This window comes from Gopherus evgoodei, chromosome 2 (assembly GCF_007399415.2).
Source record: "Gopherus evgoodei ecotype Sinaloan lineage chromosome 2, rGopEvg1_v1.p, whole genome shotgun sequence".
Lineage (NCBI taxonomy): Eukaryota > Metazoa > Chordata > Testudines > Testudinidae > Gopherus > Gopherus evgoodei.
Window position 1 is genome coordinate 9740198 of NC_044323.1, and position 18660 is coordinate 9758857.

General features: G+C 44.7%; 1 protein-coding gene across 1 annotated transcript in view; it reads left to right on the forward strand.

The window, feature by feature from the left end:
- CRHR2 (corticotropin releasing hormone receptor 2) overlaps positions 1-18660 on the forward strand; it is a 280023-nt gene that overhangs the window by 91441 nt on the left and 169922 nt on the right. The window contains 1 exon segment of the mRNA XM_030549973.1: positions 3104-3223. Within this exon segment, the coding sequence (XP_030405833.1) occupies positions 3104-3223 (120 nt within the window).

An 18660-nucleotide genomic window follows, 5' to 3' on the forward strand; every position in this document is an offset into this window, starting at 1 on the left:
TATTTCTTAATTGTTATCTTCCAACTCTCGTGTTTCATTTTCCTAAATCGTTATGTACGCACCGAGCATCAACCTTAAGGGTACAAAGTCTTTTCTGGCTGTGGTTTGATAACCAGTACAAACTTGCACTGGCTGATCGGCAATTCTGAGGGAAGGATTTTGTCCCCTGGCAACTAGTGAGATCTGAATAACCCTTCTGAGGGCATCAGGTGCACCACAGAACGGTGCTGTACCAGCAGCTTCGCTTGCTCCCTCTAAATTGGTGCTGATATTTAAATAACTCCATTGATTCCAGCATTTAATTTTATTTTTTGTAAATTCTTTTATAGAAACATTTTGCTGCTGAGAGAGTCAGAATGAAACACTCCAGATTAGACTATACCCAGCAGAGGCAAACATATGTCCTGTCTTGTATGGGGATGGTATCCGAGAGCAGTTTCTAAGATAAGAAACCAACTTAGAACTTATTTCGGATTTTTGAATGATGATGCTAATGTGCTTTCAGAAGCATCAGTGTTACCCTTTTCCATCCATATTTACTTGTGGTTAATTAAGTCACTGTTTTTTTTCCTGCTTCTTTATTACTTCTTATTTTATTTGTAATGCAGTAGTGCCTAGAGATCCCAACCAGGTTCTGGAGTTTGCAATCTAAACAGACAAGACAGGTGAGCATGGAAACAGAAGCACCATTACGGTGAATTGCCCAAGGTCACACAACAGGTCTGTGGCAGAAGCACAAAAGGAATCCACATCTCAGAATTCCCAGTGCAATGCTGTATCTTCTAGACTATATTGCCTCAAACAAATAGAAGCTTTCCTCTCACAAACTAAAAGCAAACCCACGCACTCCTCTGAGGGTGCATGGCCTAACAAACACTAACTACAAATCAGTGATGTCCAGCTTGAGTTTTAAATAGTGCTCTCACTTACAACATTCTTCAGTCTGCCCTCGGATCACCTTTGAGGACCCAGCAGCCTGTAGGTTGGAAGTATGCAGACAAAAAGTGTTTTTTCTTTCTTTGGACAATGCTAATTTGAAGCAACCTAAACCCTTTTGAAGTTTTGATTAAACTCTTGTTGGAAATGTTTCTCCGTTCCTGGATATGAAAGGGAGATTCGTCCCAGAAGATTAGCCAGCAAGCTGGTGGTTAGGGCTTTCCCCTGGGATGTGGGATACGCAGCTTCAGCTCACTGCTCTGCCAGATTTGGAGCAGGGATTTGAACCCATGTCACCTACATCCCACGTGAGTGCCCCAGCAACCAAGCTACTGGCTATTCTGGAGTCGGTAACCACTCCCCAGGTTTCACAAAAAAATTCCAAAGAGCTTGTCTTTTGCTTGATGTGGAATGGGAAGTAGTTTGGAATTTAAAGGTTTTGTAGACTGGGGAAGCCATCTCCTGCCTGGTTCTACTTAGGAGTGTCCAGCAAGGTTTTGTCCTGAAAGCTGTTTTGAAGCATACAAAGGCATTGATGATGGTCATATTCCTCCTGCATTTGGCTGCTTCGCTCATGCATGGAGCAGGAGCAGCGGAGGTGGGAAAGCAGAACAGAGTAGAGCAAGGAAGGAATACAGTGTTAAAGGATGTTGATACATTGCAGAGGGTTCAGAGAAGAGCCAGGAGACTGATTAAAAGATTAGAAAACCTGCCTTATAGTGATTGACTCAAAGAGCACAATCTCTTTAGCTTAACCAGGAGCATGTTAAGGAGTGACTTGCTTGCAGTCTATAATTACCTACATGGAGAACAAATATTTAAATGATGTAAAAGCAGCAAAGAATCCTGTGGCACCTTATAGACTAACAGACATTTTGGTGCCACAGGATTCTTTGCTGCTTTTACAGATCCAGACTAACACAGCTACCCCTCTGATATTTAAATGATGGGCTCTTCAGTCTAGCAGAGACAGGTTTAACACAGTTCAATGGCTGGATCCACGCAAGGCAAATTCAGAGGGGGAAATAAGGTGAAGTTTTTTAACAATGACGCTATTTAACCATTGGAACAATGGACCATGAGTTGTGGTGGATTCCCCGTGACTGATCATTTTTAAATCAAGATGAGATGTTTTTCTAAAATCTGCTCTAGGAGTTATTTTCGGGCAGTTCTACAGCCTGTCTTATGGAGGAGGTCAGACTAATGGCCACAGTGGTCCCTTCTAACCTACAGATCTAAGCATCCCCTTTTCTCCAGCACCCCTCTTCCTCCTGGCTCTCCTCCAGCATCCCCCTCCTCTACCCGCACCCCCAATTTTTGTCACTTTTCCTCAAGGTCTGGCCCCTTTGTAGATATCACTCCTGCTTCCCAATCTGTCTCTTCCCCACCTACCCCCATGCTTCTGTCTAAGCCGTCCCTCACCCGTCCACACAGGAAAAGCAGGAATTGCTTCACTTGCAGATGAGCGAGAGATTAATTTCACTGTGTCACTTTCCTTTGAGATTTCATTGCTGATTTCATGTACATTAAACATTCTTACTGAGGGGTAATAATCAAGCCAGTAACAGCTGATGATAAACCTGGGTGCGTGGAGAGAAGGGGGGGAGAAGCAGAATAGCGAGGCTGACAATGCCAGCAGGAATTGGCAAGCTGCCAAGCGAGGGGGGCTAGCTGAGAGAGACCTGTCCTTTACTCCGCACATGCTGGGATTCTATTGGTTACCGAGCTGCTGTTTAAAGCAGAAGCGCTCGGAGGAATTAGCTGCAGAGCCAGCCACCGGATGGCAGCCACCGAGAAGGGGAGAGGCACACGCAGGAGCTTGCAGAGTGTTCAGATTTTGATTTCTTTCTGAAAGAGAAAAGAAGGGAGGGAAAGATCCCAAAAAAGGTGCTCAGATCCCACAGCCCTGGGGGGTGAATCATGGATGCGACCATATTTCAGATCATCATCGACGAATTTGATGCCAACTGCAGCCTGCTAGATGCTTTGCAGGATACTTTTTTCGAGAGTTCCTCTGTTCCCTTTCTTGACTTTGATGGTAGGATGCGTTAGCCTATTACAGGGCTTGGAAAAGCCTGGGGTTAATATTCTTAGTCACACTTTTCTTTGTGATGTGAACGGGCTTTCTCAATCGCTTCTCTTTCATTTCTCTTTTTTTAATGTGAAGGTCCATATTGCAATGCCACCACTGATCAGATAGGGACCTGCTGGCCCCGGGCCACTGCTGGGGAACTGGTGGAGAGACCCTGCCCGGAGTTTTTCAACGGGATCAAGTACAACACCACCCGTAAGTACAAACTCCCCTTTTCTCTGTCTGTAGCTTGTGCTGAGAAAAATGCTCTTATGAAGCCCCTTAATGCGTCCTTATAAAAAGCAGTTTCTTAAGTGTTTGGCTGTGAATTGACACATCCTGCACATTGTGAGTGAGGCATACAAATTCCTGTTTTGAGTGATACCCATTTTAACATAAACTTGGCCTTTTAAACACTTGCATATGTTTCTTCAGGCAGATGTGGAGAAGAAAACACGCTGTGTCTTTTAAGGAGACAAGGACACTTAAACGTGCCCACTGAATTTCTTAGGTATTTATAAGTGTGATCCTAGTTTGTGCACATGTTTCAATTAAAGTAATCTCTCTGGCTTGTTCAGTCCTCAGTCAATTAATAAATTGGTGATGTGCTTGGGAACAACCAAGCCTCTGGAGGGAACAATATGCATCTGAATAGGGATTAGAGTGGACTGGAAAGCCCTGAAGTCCTGATCCAACAACAGAGGCTGAGGTGCCGAATCTACTTAACTTCACTGGCAGTTTGCTTATTAATCAGGAATGGATGCAGTGCCTTAAGCCGGTTGCATCAGGAACTCAGGTGAGCCTGTACTAGGATGTCATTAGACAGATCAAATTTACCAGCACGATAAAGTGCAGTCTTGTGTTTATTGTACAAATTGTTTGCAGCTGGCTATAAATATTTTAATAATTACACAATAGTGAGTCATCGGCACATGTTTGAGAGGGGTTTGTTTTCAGGCTGTGGACTCAGGCATTCATTTCCCCTCATTCTGGTCAATATTGGTCAATCCGTTTAGGAACTTTTGGATGATTAAGTGCCCTGAGTGCTAGCTCTGCATATGCATAGTACTTTGGTTAACAGTCTTTTTCAGAACATTTTTAATGTCTGTTTCTGCATCCCTGGAATGTTCATTGTGCCCTTGTCCTTGTGGGGAATTAATTCATGCTAATAAGGCTTTAGTATTTTCTTAGGCTCCAAATTAACTTGGCTTTCTGTCAGTAAATCTGAAGAGGGAGGGTCTCAGGGAACCGTGCATCTCTCTTACAGCTTGATTTTAACTTGTTGGAAGTGGATTTTCTCTCCTCTTCTTTTATGGGTTAATAACCAGATTTGTGAAAGTGCACAGCACCCAATATCTCCCATTTGAGAACCAAGGGAGCTGCTGAAGGCCCAGCACTCCTGAAAATCAGCATAGAATCCTCCTTCTGCGACCCTTCCTTGGGCAAAGCACCCAATGAAGTCAGCCATAGGTTCACCTGGGTAAGAGCTGCAGGATTAACCTTCTGCAAGCCATGCTCCTTGTGGTGAAATGTGCTATGCCCTTCCGGGGCCAAATGCTGCCATCCTTCCTTGGAATGAATACTCCTCTACTTCACAAGCAAGTACCATTGACATCAATGGGACTAGTCAAGGAGCCGGGAACAATTCAGCAAGAGTGGGGGTATTGGGAATCTGGCCCTAAAAGTTGCTGATGTGCCTTCCATGTAAGTGTAAGTAAAAGAAGAACCGGGACTATTAATCTTCCGTTTTCCCTGTGTGTATGCGAAGTTGGTTTCATTGATTTTTTTCAGAGTTTTTATACTTCTCAAAGGGCTTGATGGAAACAGCATGGTATGGTTATTAACTAGTTGCAGCGTTAAAGACAAACGGGAGAGATGTTACATGGAGTTCCTGTGCTCTGAACAAAAAGACCTAAAAATCCTTTTTTTTCATGCAGATACTCTTCATAACTGGTCTTTTCAACATTTCTTAATTTAATTGGAAGCTCAGTCTTTTCTGCATAATGTCTCAGGGTGCTGATTATTTACCTTGCATTCACAGTAAACTTTCTCTAAATACCCGGTTTTAAGATTTATGGCACAGTTATTTTACTGCTCAGCATTAGTTACATGTTGATTCCAGGATGACATGCTCACAAATAAATATTCAGATACTGCATGGGAAAATCTATTTGTCATCATCACTTGTGTCTAAATTGGAAACATTTATATGTGTGCATAGTAAAGTTGAAGTATCTTTGCACCACTTTTCAATAATGCCTAGGGATGTTTGGGTTCTGCATGAGTGACAGTTTGTAGCAAATGTCTAGAGAAATTCTACTCTTCCATGTATTTTGCTATGGACCTGATCCTTCAGCGCCTTGCTCACGTGAGCAAAGACAGTTTGCAGGATGAGGCCTGGGTTCAAGACAGCATGTAAAATCAACTGCTTAATAACCAGCTTGCAGATTTTCCTAAATATATTTCAACAGGAAACTGTTAATTGTTAACCAGTCTGCTACAATTAAGATGCAATTACTTCTGGAATTTGAAAGAGATGTCCAGGAATACAGTCAGGGCATGTCTGATATTCCTGGAGGCTCATCTGCTTTCCACGTTTTGGCTACTTCCGCTTGATGTTTCACTTAGATAGTTGATTAATTGTATTAGGACACCGTTTGCAGCAGAGCCCCGTCTGGGAGTAGATTGTGTACATTATGCAAATAGTGATATAAACACAGTCAACTGAATGTAACAGTAACTCAATCTCACGAATAAGGACCGTAGAGTGCAGGATTGCTTTGGAGATAATTTGCATTGACACAAGAGATTTCTACCCTAATAAGCTTAGTTCAGTTCTTTTCTGCTTGTGGCACAACATCATGATCCATTTTAAATCGAACCAAGAGGTACAGATAAGAAATAATTCGATGTTATTCCCCAGTAAGTGCTGGTGCTGCACTCTTATCTGGTTCTTTGGACTGTAGACAAAAATGCTCATACTGCAAAATTCACTACATCAAATGTTTGCCTTAGCTAGTATCCTGTTGACATGAAGAAGGAAGATACTTGGCTATTGGTTTGAGGGCAATTACCCCTTAGGAACCATTGCATATTTTTGTGTTGCATATTTAATGTCTGTAAAGTCTTGGGAATCAAATGATGAAGTAGTGGATCTTGGTCTTCTAAACACAGTGGGTGAGATCCTCTGCTGGCTCAAATCAGTGAAGTACCACTAATCCTCTGAGCCAAACTGGTCTTAATGGAGTTACCCCAGAGGTGAATTTAACCCCCTAGTTGCCACCAAAAGACAGATGGTGCAGGAAACATTGGGAACTCCAATATATAATCCATATTCCTGAATCCTAATGCCTCAACTCCAGCCTATTACAAAAACCCGTGCACTCAGGCAGGCAGATGCAGTAACAATGGAAACCCTCAAATGTTCCAGCAGAATTGATCCAAAAGGCACTACAGACAAGAAGATGAAAACTACCCAGAGTCAGTACACAGACATTTCCATTCAGCTACAAGACAGAGAGAGCAGCTTGTGATTGTAACTAAAATCTAAAAGATACCCCGTGAATTTTTTTTCCCTGAGAGCTATCAACTGGCATTGCTAACTTTCAGATGGGTTAGTAAAGCAGCAGGGCCAGGTTTGCTCTCTTTATCCTGTGTGCTCCATTATGGCGGCAAATTCTTTTTTCCCTATGTATTTCATGAAGCCAAGACTTGTTAACAAACACAGTTCTACTCACCAGTAAGTACCAACAAGAGCGAATTCTGCAGTCAGGGTTCTGGAAATTCCATTGCCAAGTTGCTTTTCATATACTGAGCTGCCATCAAATTTACAAAGAAATAAGACACCCACCCCCAATTAAAATAAAAGCCCTACCAGTTTATTTCTTTGTACATTCGATGGCAGCTCAGTGTATATATATATATATATTCAATGGCCAAAAAACCCCCATTAACGTGGACTTAAGCTAGCTTGATGGCATGTCATCCCTTGATGCCATGGGGAGGTTTGAGCATTGGCCTGCTAAACCCAGGGTTGTGAGTTCAATCCTTGAGGGGGCCATTTAGGGATGTGGGGCAAAAATCAGTACTTGGACCTGCTAGTGAAGGCAGGGGTCTGGACTCAATGACCTTTCAAGGTCCCTTCCAGTTATAGGAGATTGGTATATATCTCCCTTTGCAGAATACTAGAGGAGTACTGTCAGTAGCAAGCTGGGATATGAGTTGGCTTTATTATCATCATAAATGCCAGGTTAAGTGACTGTGTTCAGTGTAGCTATATTGAATGGTGGAGGGAGTAGTTAGCTCTGGTCAGTAGAGGGTGTCTGGGAGTTGTGTGGATTAGTGTGAAGTGTGTGACAGAGCTGTGATTGTGATATAAGATGTATATTTTCCACCCTCCAAAGTGTGTGTGGGGGGGGGAAGGGAAGCGATGCTGTTTGTTTTCAGAATGCAGCATGCCTCATTTCTATGGATAATTGAGCAGGTTCTGTCAGTAGTGGGACAGAAGACTTTTATTTGAATGGATGCTATCAGCAGTGAGGTGGAACATGACAGGATTTGAATGCTTTAACGATGGGGAAGTGACAGTGTAGGTCTGAGATGGTATCCTGTGAAGAAGCGTGAGGGGCTTTAAGAGGTTGTGAAGTGGTTCTTAAATTGTCCGTCTATTGTATTATTTCTAAGGCCGTGGCTAATGGTGAGCATACACCTTTTTGTCTTTGAACGGTGTTGGATGGAATCCTGTAAGGGAGAGTGAATGGGCTGTAAAAGGGGGCAAACTGTGGGTATGTGTGTGAAGGGGCCATATGAGTGCATTGCTGTACAAGGACAGAGTTCAGCTTGCATGGGTGACCTTGCCTGTACATCTCCTAGTCTTCAGACACTGAGTTTTGCTCAGCTCAGTGTACTGCAAGGGGCCAACATTTCACCAAGCAACCTTGACTCTGAACTAATAGAAGTGTGTGGGGGGGTGTCATTAAATGTCCTAGTTTGTTTGTTTTTTAATAGGAAAAGATGTGGTGTTGGCAAGAGTTGTTTAAGCAGTTGCAGGTATCATGTCCTGCATTTTGCATACCAAGGCAAAACAGCCTGTAGTGAGCCATCCCTATGCCAGGGGTGCTCAGTGCTCTCCCGCTAACTTCTGCAACCGTGTGATCCAGGAATAGCCCAGAATCCACAGCCAGCCTGGCATTGCACGTATTTCTTTTCCCTGCAGCAGTCAAAGTGCCTGTGCTTGAAGTCCAAACCTCTGCACTGTGTGTCTTTGGGAACACTACATTAATCCATAGCCACTTGCTACACACTCCGCTCCCTCTCCAGAGCCAGGAAAATACAGATTTTCCTCAAACAACCGGCCCAAGACTTGTCTACCACCTATTCTCATTGCCTAACCCCGTCACAACCGCTCTCCCCATGCTGCCGACCCAGCAAGTTCTCCGCCTTAGGCATATCCCCATCCAATATAATAAAAGTTCTGGTTAGGTTGGCTGCTGAGTATTCTGCTGTGTTCAGTGTAAACCTGCCTGTACCATAAAAACACCAGCTATTAAAACAGACAGTGTGTAGCAAGGAACATTGCACAGGTATACAAAGGTTCAGACTAGAAATAGCAGCAGTGGGGTCAAGGCATCCACATATTCCCTCAAACTGCCTAGGTAACCATAGAGTGGCTGCATAGAAACCCTCCCGTGCTCTTCTGCACTTCCCTCCACAGCATAGGAAGCTCTGAAAGGAAAGCAGTGGCCCATTCATCTCAGTGGATATTCTCAGCTGATTGTAGATGTATGCAACCTGAAATAACAGCTCTCTCCGTCTCACTGGGAGATCCTATCCTTGTCCTGAGTGCTTTAAAGCCTATGACATGCAAAAAGTATACCCATCCTCAGCTCCCCATTTAGAAGGACAGAACGTCCCCAGTTTCTGACTGACATGGGGGGTGGATGTGCAGGGAGGAGACCTTAGACCCTCCCAAAAGGGCAACTTCCCCCAAACCTGGCTTAAATGAGAGGAACAAGGAGATGGGAGTGGGGTTCCAACCCCTGTAGATGGACCTGGAGCCCCAGATCTTGGCATTCACATGGGGGCAGTGAAGTGGGCTCAGATATCCCCAGATGCGCAAAGCCTCCCTTATCCCAGATGATAGAAATGTAGAGTTGGAAGGGACCTCAAGAGATCATCTCTAGTCCATTCCCCAGCACTGAGGCAGGACCAAGTAAACCTAGACCATACCTGACAGGTGTTTGTCCAACCTGTTCTTCAAAACCTCCCATGACAGGGATTCCACAATCTCCCTTGGAAGGCTATTCCAGAGCTGGACTACCCTTATAGTTCGAAAGTTTTTCCTAAAATCGAACCTAAATTTCCCTTGCTGCAGGTAAAGCCCATTGCTTCTAGTCCTACCTTTAGTGGACATGGAGAACAACTTTCAGAGTAGCAGCCGTGTTAGTCTGTATCTGCAAAAAGAACAGGAGTACTTGTGGCACCTTAGAGACTAACAAATTTATTTGAGCATAAGCTCTCATGGGCTACTGCCCACTTCATCAGATGTATAGACTGGAACATATAATAAGGAGATATATATACATACAGAGAACATGAAAAGGTGGAAGTTGTCATACCGACTCTAAGAAGCTAATTAATTAAGATGAGCAATTATCAGCAGGAGAAAAAAAAACTTTTGTAGTGATAATCAAGATGTCCCATTTCAGTCATTTTGACAAGAAGGTGTGAGGATCCTTAACATGGGGAAATAGATTCAATTTGTTAGAGTTGGTATGGCAACTTTCACCTTTTCATGTTCTCTGTATGTATATATATCTTCTTACTACATGTTCCATTCTATGCATCTTATGAAGTGGGTTTTAGCCCACGAAAGCTTATGTTCAAATACATTTGTTAGTCTCTAAAGTGCCACAAGTACTCCTGTTCTTTTTATGGAGAACAGCTGATCACCTTCCTCTTTATAAGAGCCCTTATCATATCTCAAGACTGTTTTCAAGTTCCCCTCCCTCATCTTCTCCCCAGTTTTCTTTTCTCAACTAAACATGCCCATTTTTAAATCTTTCCTCCTATGTCAGATTTTCTAAACCTTTGATCATTTTTGTTGCACTCCTCTGGACTCTTTCCAATTTGCCCTCATCTTTCCTAAGTGTGGTGCCCAGAACTGGACACAGTTCTCCAGCTGAGACCTCACTAGTGCTGAGAAGAGTGGGACAATTACCTCCTGTGTTTTACATATGACACTCCTGTTAATGCACCCCAGAAAGATATTAGCCTTTTTCACAGCTACATCACACTGTTGATTCGTATTTGATTTGTGATCCAGTTTAATCCCCAGATTCTTTTCAGCAGTGCCAACACCTGGCCAGTTATTCCCCATTGTGTAGCTGTCCGTTTGATTTTTCCTTCCTAAGGGAAGTACTTTGCACTTGTCTTTACTGAATTTCATTTTGCTGATTTTAGACCAATTCTCCAGTTTGTCGAAGTCATTTTGAATTCTAATCCTATCCTCCAAAGTGCTAGCAACCTCCTACCTCCCAGTTTGGTGTCATCCACAAATTTTATAAGTATATTTTCCACTCATTAGTGGGAATATTGAATGCTGCCAGACCCAGTACTGATCCCTCTGGGACCCCACTAGACACAACCTCCCATTTTGAGAGTGAGCCATTGAAAACTACTCTTTGAGTACGGTCTTCCAACCAGTTGTGCACCCGCCTTCTAGTAATTTCATCTAGACCACATTTCCCTAGTTTGCTTATGGGAATGTCATGTGGGACTATGCTGAAATTCTTAGTAAAATCACAATCACATGAGAGGGGCAGGGAGGGGGGTCCAGAACCCCCTAGAGGAGCAAAAGGCCCCCAGATCCGGGTGTACACACAGGAAGGGAGCATGTGAGGCTGACAGGTATCCCTGCCTCTATCCTCCCCTAGTCTCCCTGCCACTGTCCCACCCCTCCACTCCTTCTAACCCCCAAGGCCTCTCTCTTCTCTACTACTCTTCCCTCATTTATCTACCTCCCTGTAGCCCCCCTCCTCTCGCTTCAGCCCGAACCTCTCTTCATCCTATTCCCCCACTCCTTACCCCCTAATTACTCCTCCTTTCCCAGGAACCATTCACATGTCTTATTTTTTCCTCAACGATATTGAGAGATGCAGGGGGATTGAGAGTGCAGGGGCATTGAGGTGCACTGGAAAAGCAGGGGGTGCAGGGGATTGGGGTACACTGGCAAAGTAGGGGGTGCAGGGTGATTGGGTGCACTGACAAAGCACATGGTGCAGGGGGTTGGGGTTCACTGACAAAGCATAAGGTGCAGAGGATTGGGGTGCCCTGACAAAATAAGGGGTGCAGGGGTTTGGGGTGCACTGACAAAGTAGGGGGTGCAGGGGATTGGGGTGCACTGACAAAGCACGAGTTCCAGGGGATTGAAGTGCATTGACAAAGTAGGGGGTGCAAAGTAGGGGACTGAGGTGCATTGACAAAGTAGGGGGTTCAGGGGACTGGAGTGCACTGACAAAGCACGAGGTGCAGAGGGTTGGGGTGCACTGGCAGAGCTCTGGGTTGCATCAAGACATTTGTTTAAAGGTCCATCTTTCTAAGGGTACATCTCCACTAGCAGTGGCTTGTAGAGTACAGGCACTGCATGGCTAGCTAACACGGGTATAAATAAATAGCATTATAAACAGTGGGGCATGGCTTAGGTGAGTAAAGCAGAATGCCTTACACAACCCCCAGGTCTGCACCCTACCTAGGCTCTCTACACACCCAAGCAGTACCTCCCACAGCTACACTGCTATTCTTAACTGTAGTGTCCTGCTGCCTCTCCTCTGCCAGAGCCTTTCACTGCAGTGTGTAGCTACACATGTAGTGCTTCTACTCTACTCACCGCCATAAGGATAGACCAGCCCTAGAGTCATTATGATCTGATGACTGTTTGGCAACATACTGGGAAGCTGATTCCTGTTTTCACTTCAGCAGGTTTCCACCTCCTGGAAACCTTCTCCATGACTGGCCCGAAGTACCGTTCTCATTCGCAGGCCATGCAAGAGTGCACAAGGCTCTGTAAAAGGGGGACTTTCTGTAGCTGCACCTGCGCATGGGGCACGTCTGGTTTTGCTCTTCGTAAGCTTAGTGGGCATCTCTGTGTTGATGTTCCTAAGAGAGAAGGGACGAGAAGTGACTGTATTAGGAGATAGAGCAGGAGCCAACAGATGTGGTTGTGTATCAAAATGGTACATGGGATGTAAAAGCCCCCAGAAGGCTAGAGGAGTATTTTGTGAGAAAATGAGTTAGCATAAATAATTGGGGTCTTAGCAAGTACAATTGTTTTCCTTTATCTCACAGCTCAATTCAAACCAGCCCTTCAAGGGAACTTAGAATCATAGAATATCAGGGTTGGAAGGGACCTCAGGAGATCATCTAGTCCAACCCCTTTCTCAAAGCAGGACCAATCCCCAGACAGATTTTTATCCCAGTTCCCTAAATGGCCCCCCTCAAGGATTGAACTCACAACCCTGGGTTTAAGGCCAATGCTCAAACCACTGAGCGCTCCCCCCCCCCAAACTTGTCTGCCATGTGCACCCACAACACAAGGTATTTGCAGATGGCTGTTGGTTTCTTATCAGAAATTAGTTCAACTATTAAAGGCATCACCTATTTCATGCTCCATCGAGAATTTCCCATGGTACTTTGTTTTGTCACCTTTACCTTGACCATAGATAAATAATCTTTTGTGTATGTTGATAGGGGAAGGGGGGCATTAAGGATGCTTTTTTTTTCACCTTTCTAAAGGAAAATGCAGGAAATGTTTTGTTTAACTGGGCCAAAGAGACTCACCGGGAAAATTGTCATCAGTTAAGCTACTGCACCTTGAATGGGAACAAATTGTTGCTGCTTTTCTTTTGAATAAGGAATTGTTGAAAATGTTTCTGTAATGTAGGTTGTAATTAAGTGCATAAAAACAGAAGTCATTCTAGGAAATCATCGGTATTAGAGCCATATTCATGCTTTATAGCACAGTACCCGTTCAGATAATTATAGAACTGTTCATTTTATAAGTGGCTGCCCTGAATGCTGTACTGGTATTTTTACTTATGCTCCCATCATCTCCCTTTAGCCCAGAAGTTGCTCCTATGAGCCCTTCTATTCATAGTTCAATTTTGCCTGATCTCCTTTTGTAAGAGGTTCTTCCATTGGTTAATGGAGAGTTTTCTTTGAAACTTGAGCACCATGGTAAGAGATTTTCACCTTATGTTCTGGTAGCCTCACTCTGCGTCAGGGAGAGCAATGAAATATCCATCAATGCAGTTTGACCGATTAGGGTTAGTCGGGTGCCTTTTAAATACAGTTGGGTGCAATGCAGAGATACAGAAGATGTGTGGATTGGCCGGAGAGGGGGAAGGCAAGAGCTTCCATCAGTTCCTGAAAGCCAACCCAAAATTAAATCAGAATGACAATATACCAGAGCCTTTTGATTTATTTGAAGTAGATTTTGAAGAGTAGGGCCTTGCCAAGAGAGAGCTGGAGATAACCTTTGGTTTTGCAGCAAAATGCACATGTCCCTCTTTTTACCCTGCAAAGTCAACGCACCCACTGGACATAAAACATTTCTGCAGAGACCCAACACTGTCCACCTGTCCCTCTGTCATTCTTGTCATACTTTCTGGCCATCCCATTAGTGTTTTCATTGGATTTTAAAGAAGGAAAATGAGCAGAGGTGCAATAAGAAAAGTTGACTTCCAGCAACCCTATAGAACGCACTCCTTGTACTGGAAGGATAAGATTGCCCTGTGCTTAGCCAAAGGGACCTTGCCCTATCGGTGCTCTCAGGGTGAGCGGCATTGGGAGCAGCTTATGTAAGGAAGACACCTTTAGAGAAAGCAGGTGCAGCTATAGAGTTTGGCTCTTCTTTCATTTACAGCGCTATAAATCAGGAGAAAGTCCAGTGAAGTGGAATCCATATAAAACGAATGAGAGGAGAATCAGGCCATAATAGCTCATTTCCAAGGACATTGCTGGATTGCTACCTATGTGACACCTGTTCTGCAGGTACAAACGGTGCTGCACTCAGAAGAGCTCTCCAGTCGCTGGCTGGTGTGTGGGGATGGGAACAGCAGGACCATTGCGAGGGGCCCTTCTCAGATAATACACCCTCGGGGCAGGTCACTCCATTGGCATTGCTGCCGAGCCTGCTTACCACTGGGCATCCAATCCAAACAATGGCTGCCTTCTCCAGAGGTTGCATTAGGGATAGAGGGAGGGCGTCCGGCTGTGGGCAGCGCATCAGCACTACAGCAACCAGGATTCAGCCCAACAAAATCATTACAGAAGGTGCTGGAACTAGGGGTGCTCGAGGTGCTGCCACACCCCTAGTTTGAAGTGGTTTCCATCATATAAAGGGTTTACAGTTTGGTTCAATGGCTCTCGGCTCCTCCACTGTACAAACTGTTCCAGTGCCCTGATCATCACTGCAGTTCAGGAAGTAAATTTGAATACCTTAAAGTTAAGTGAGATAATGGAGGGGGTGGGTGATACAGGAGATGGGTGAGAAACAGAGAAGAGAATGAGGCACAGAAGAGGTCAGTAACCAAAGATATGGAAAGAGAGGAAGTAGATTCTTAGACAGATGAGATTTATGGGTTAAGATCTGAGAAGAGACCCTCAGCTGGTGTCAGTTGGCTTGACTTCAGTGGAGCTATGCACAGCTGAGGATTTGACCTATCATGTGGATATTCCCTTTGGTTGCTTGATAGTTTTAGATCAGTTTGTACCCTGGTGTGATGGTCTGAGGCTATGTGTTTGAATTCATGCATAAATGTTGGGTGTCATTTTTTCCCCAAGGCTGGCTTTCTTTCTTTCTTTCTTTCTTTCTTTCTTTCTTTCTTTCATAGAATTTTTGCTAAGATTGTCCCGATGGGTACTGCAATTTGGAAAGCGCATGTTGGAAGCAACGTTTAAAAAGTGAATGAAAACAACCAATTTTTCACCCTTGTTTAATCATCACCCTTTGAAATGTGTAATCTCCCCATTGAATATAAAACTGCAGTTAATAGCATGTGGTACACTAAGGAGATTATTAATAATGGGTTTCAATCATTTTTTCAGAATTTTCTTCAGCTAATCAAATGTTAATTGTGGTTTTTTGTCGGCTTATTAGGATGGTTTTCTGTACGCTAATCAGATCATGCATGATTAGGTTTATGCTGATGTTGTACAGACTCGGCAAATCTTCCAAAATCAGGGCCTGATCTTGTAGTTCAGATTCTGGCACAACTCCCATTGGGCTTGAGCTATGAAACTGATGGAATTCAGGATCAACTTCCGTGGTATAACACTGATGGATACCAGCTGGGAATCCAATGAAGTGGGTATGCACCCACAAAAGCTCATGCTCCAATATGTCTGTTAGTCTATAAGGTACCACAGGACTCTTTGCTTCTTTCACAGGTAGGAAACTGGTTCCCTGACTTCACTGGGAGACTCGTCCTTGGCCACTCTGACTCAGACATCCAAATATTTAGAGAAGTAATTCTCAACTAGTTGCTCAGGGATCACTTCCCACTAGTCCCAGGGAAGGTGTCTGTGTCACATTGATGGAATATCTGTCAGTCGTCAAGAAGCAGTGTTTGTCATTAGCCATAGGCTAAGACAGTCCAGGGCACTCTTCTGGTTTTCAGAAGCTTTTGGGACCATCTCAGTGGGTGTAGGAAATCATCCCTGCACTCTGCATGGCTACTCCATATCTTCCTTTGTCAGGTGTTTCTTTGGTGCAAAGAGAACGGCGCTTCACTTTTTGATTGATCCTGGATGAGCAGCAAACACCTAGAATCAAACTGCAAAGCAGCCAAGAAACTGGGGAAGTGGACAATTCTGTGCTGCTGGATAATCTGGATAATTTTCTACCAGAGGGGTAGAAAATGAGCAGCACAGATACAAAAGGAGCATGGGAGGAGGGGAAGGATCCAAACCAAAACCTAACACTACACGCACAACTCTGCCTGGGGAGACAATGAGGGAGAGAATGAACCACGTGTGACAATACTCATCCCCTTGCTTAGAGTATGTCTATGCTGCCGCTTCCATTTAGGTGACGTAGGCGGTCGCCTAGGGCACTAGGATTTGTGGGGGCGGCATTTTGCCACCCTCGGCGGCAATTTGGCGGTGGGGGGTCCTTCCGACTCCGGATCTTCGGCGGCAATTCTGCAGCGGGTCCTTCACTCGCTCTGGGACCCGCCGCCGAAGTGCCCCAAAGACCAGGAGCCGCGGAAGGTGTCCATGCTCCCCCGCCGCAGAATTGCTGCCAACGATTGGGAGCGCGGAAGAACCCCCTCCTAGGGCGCCAATAACCCTGGTGCCGCTCCTGTCTATGCTGCAATAAAAGACCCATGGCATGGCTGCAACTGGTCCAGTTCAGCTGGCTTGGGCTGCAGGACTATAAAATTGTGGGTGTTCGGCTTTGGGCTGGAGCCCAGGCTCTGAGACCCTGCAAGGTGGGAGGGTCCCAGGCTCCAGCCTGATCCCAAACTTCTACATGGCTATTTTTAGCCCCGCAGCCCAAGTCCTGCAAACCTGAGTCAGCTGACCTGAGCTCTGATGCTTGGTGATGCAGGGTTTTTATCACAGTGTAGACACACCGCTAATGCACTAGTGAAAGCTGTTCATACTACGGTGATGAGGGCAGTATAAGAACCTCCATAGAACAGAATGAGTGGATATTACCAAATACCTGCACCCACTATGTTATGCTCCTGATCCCAAATCTCCCATTGGGTTTAATGAGTTGTCGATAAGGTCCAGCATGACATTTATTTCCTTCCTTAGCCTCCCCTGCTATTTCATGTAATCCAGCGCTTGCCTGAGGGAAGTTTGGAATTGGGATGAAGAGGGGAGCTGGCCTGCCCTGGGAGATCAGCTGACGGCAGTGGCTTACAGTGCATGTATTCCAGCCACCACCTCTAACGTAACAGAAAAGGGAACCCCCTTAAAGACAAGTATACTCAGGGTGAATATACACCTGCAATTTCTCTGCTTGGCCCCTAGGTGTCACTTACAGTGCAGGTAAAATCAGTCTCCTAAGGCCAAATGTATTGGTGATTTACACTGTGGTGTAAATGCCATGTGGTGTAAAAGTGGGTCCGAACACTGCTGTTGAGTAGTAGTCCTGATTTTTGTCCTCTGCTCTAATTAATAGGCCATGCTGCCTTTGTCACTAAAGATGGGCAAAAGGGACGCTGAGGTAGATGCTGAATCCAAATCAAGGGCTACAATGGGGAAAGGGAGCACCTGGAAAAAGATATGGAAGGAACTCCAGTCTTATGCTTGCTGACCTCCGAGGAGCTGCTCGATGTGGCAGGAGCAGGGAGAGCTCCCCCAGAGCACCCTGAGGATGTGCACTACAGTCATGGGGGGGTAACTGCAGGTCTTGCCAATGCACCTCAGCTAGCATTAATGTAGCTAGCATGAGACCCAATGGCGGCGAAGCTGTGGCAGTGTAGGCCGTGCAAACCTGCCTGGGACCCTGGGTAATTACTCGTGTGGCTAGCCGATGCTGGAACATGTGCTGCTGTGGCTTTACTGCTATCAGTATGGGAGATAGCTAGGAGACGTTAACTTGGATATATCTGCACATGCTGCAGTTGTACCCTCCAATTGCATTGCAGACCCACCCTGAGTCCTGGGAAGAGCTGTTCCTCTGTAAGCTATTGGAAAATTGCAGTTAAGATCGCAGGAAAGCTTAGACATACAGGATGGATGAGGAGGAACTTCTCCTTGGGCACTAAGTACAGGAACCCACAAGGGGAGAAGCAATTCTCGATACAGTCCTGAGTGAAGCGCAGGATCCGGTCCAAGAAGTAACTATAACAGGACCGCTTGGAAATAGTGACCATAATATAATAAGATTTAACATTTCTGTGGTGGGAAGAATATCTCAATAGTCTGACACTGTGGCATTTAATTTCAGAAAGGGGAACTATGCAAAAATGAGGAGGTTAGTTAAACAGAAATTAAAAGTTACAGTGACTAGAGTGAAATCCCTGCAAGTTGCATGGACACTTTTCAAAGACTCTATAATAGAGGCCCAACTTAAATGTATACCCCAAATTTTAAAAACACAGTAAAAGAACTAAAAAAGAGCCACCGTGGCTTAACAGCCATGTAAAAGAAGCAGAGAGAGATAAAAAGGCATCTTATAAAAAGCGGAAGTCAAATCCTAGTGAGGTACATAGAAAGGCGCATAAACACTGCCAAATTAAGTGTAAAAATGTAATAAGAAAAGCCAAAAAGGAGTTTAAAGAACGGCTAGCCAAAAACTCAAAAGGTAATAACAAAATGTTTTTTAAGTACATCAGAAGCAGGAAGCCTGCTAAACGATCAGTGGCATTATGGGAAAACTACTTTGAGTCCATTTAGCAACATCCCGGTCATGGGAGATGCCTAAATAAATATAATGAACCTGAATCTGCTGACCTTCCAGGGATGCTACAAGATCCCTTTTTAAACAGGTTATTGAAGAAGTGGAAACACCCATAATAAGAGCCAGCATTTGTGGGTGACAGTGATGGGGCCATGTTGAACATAGCTTGATCTGATATCGGTGGTCACCTCTAGGTTTTAGGAGGCTGCTGGGGTCTCTCTGTTGTACTTTTTAACTT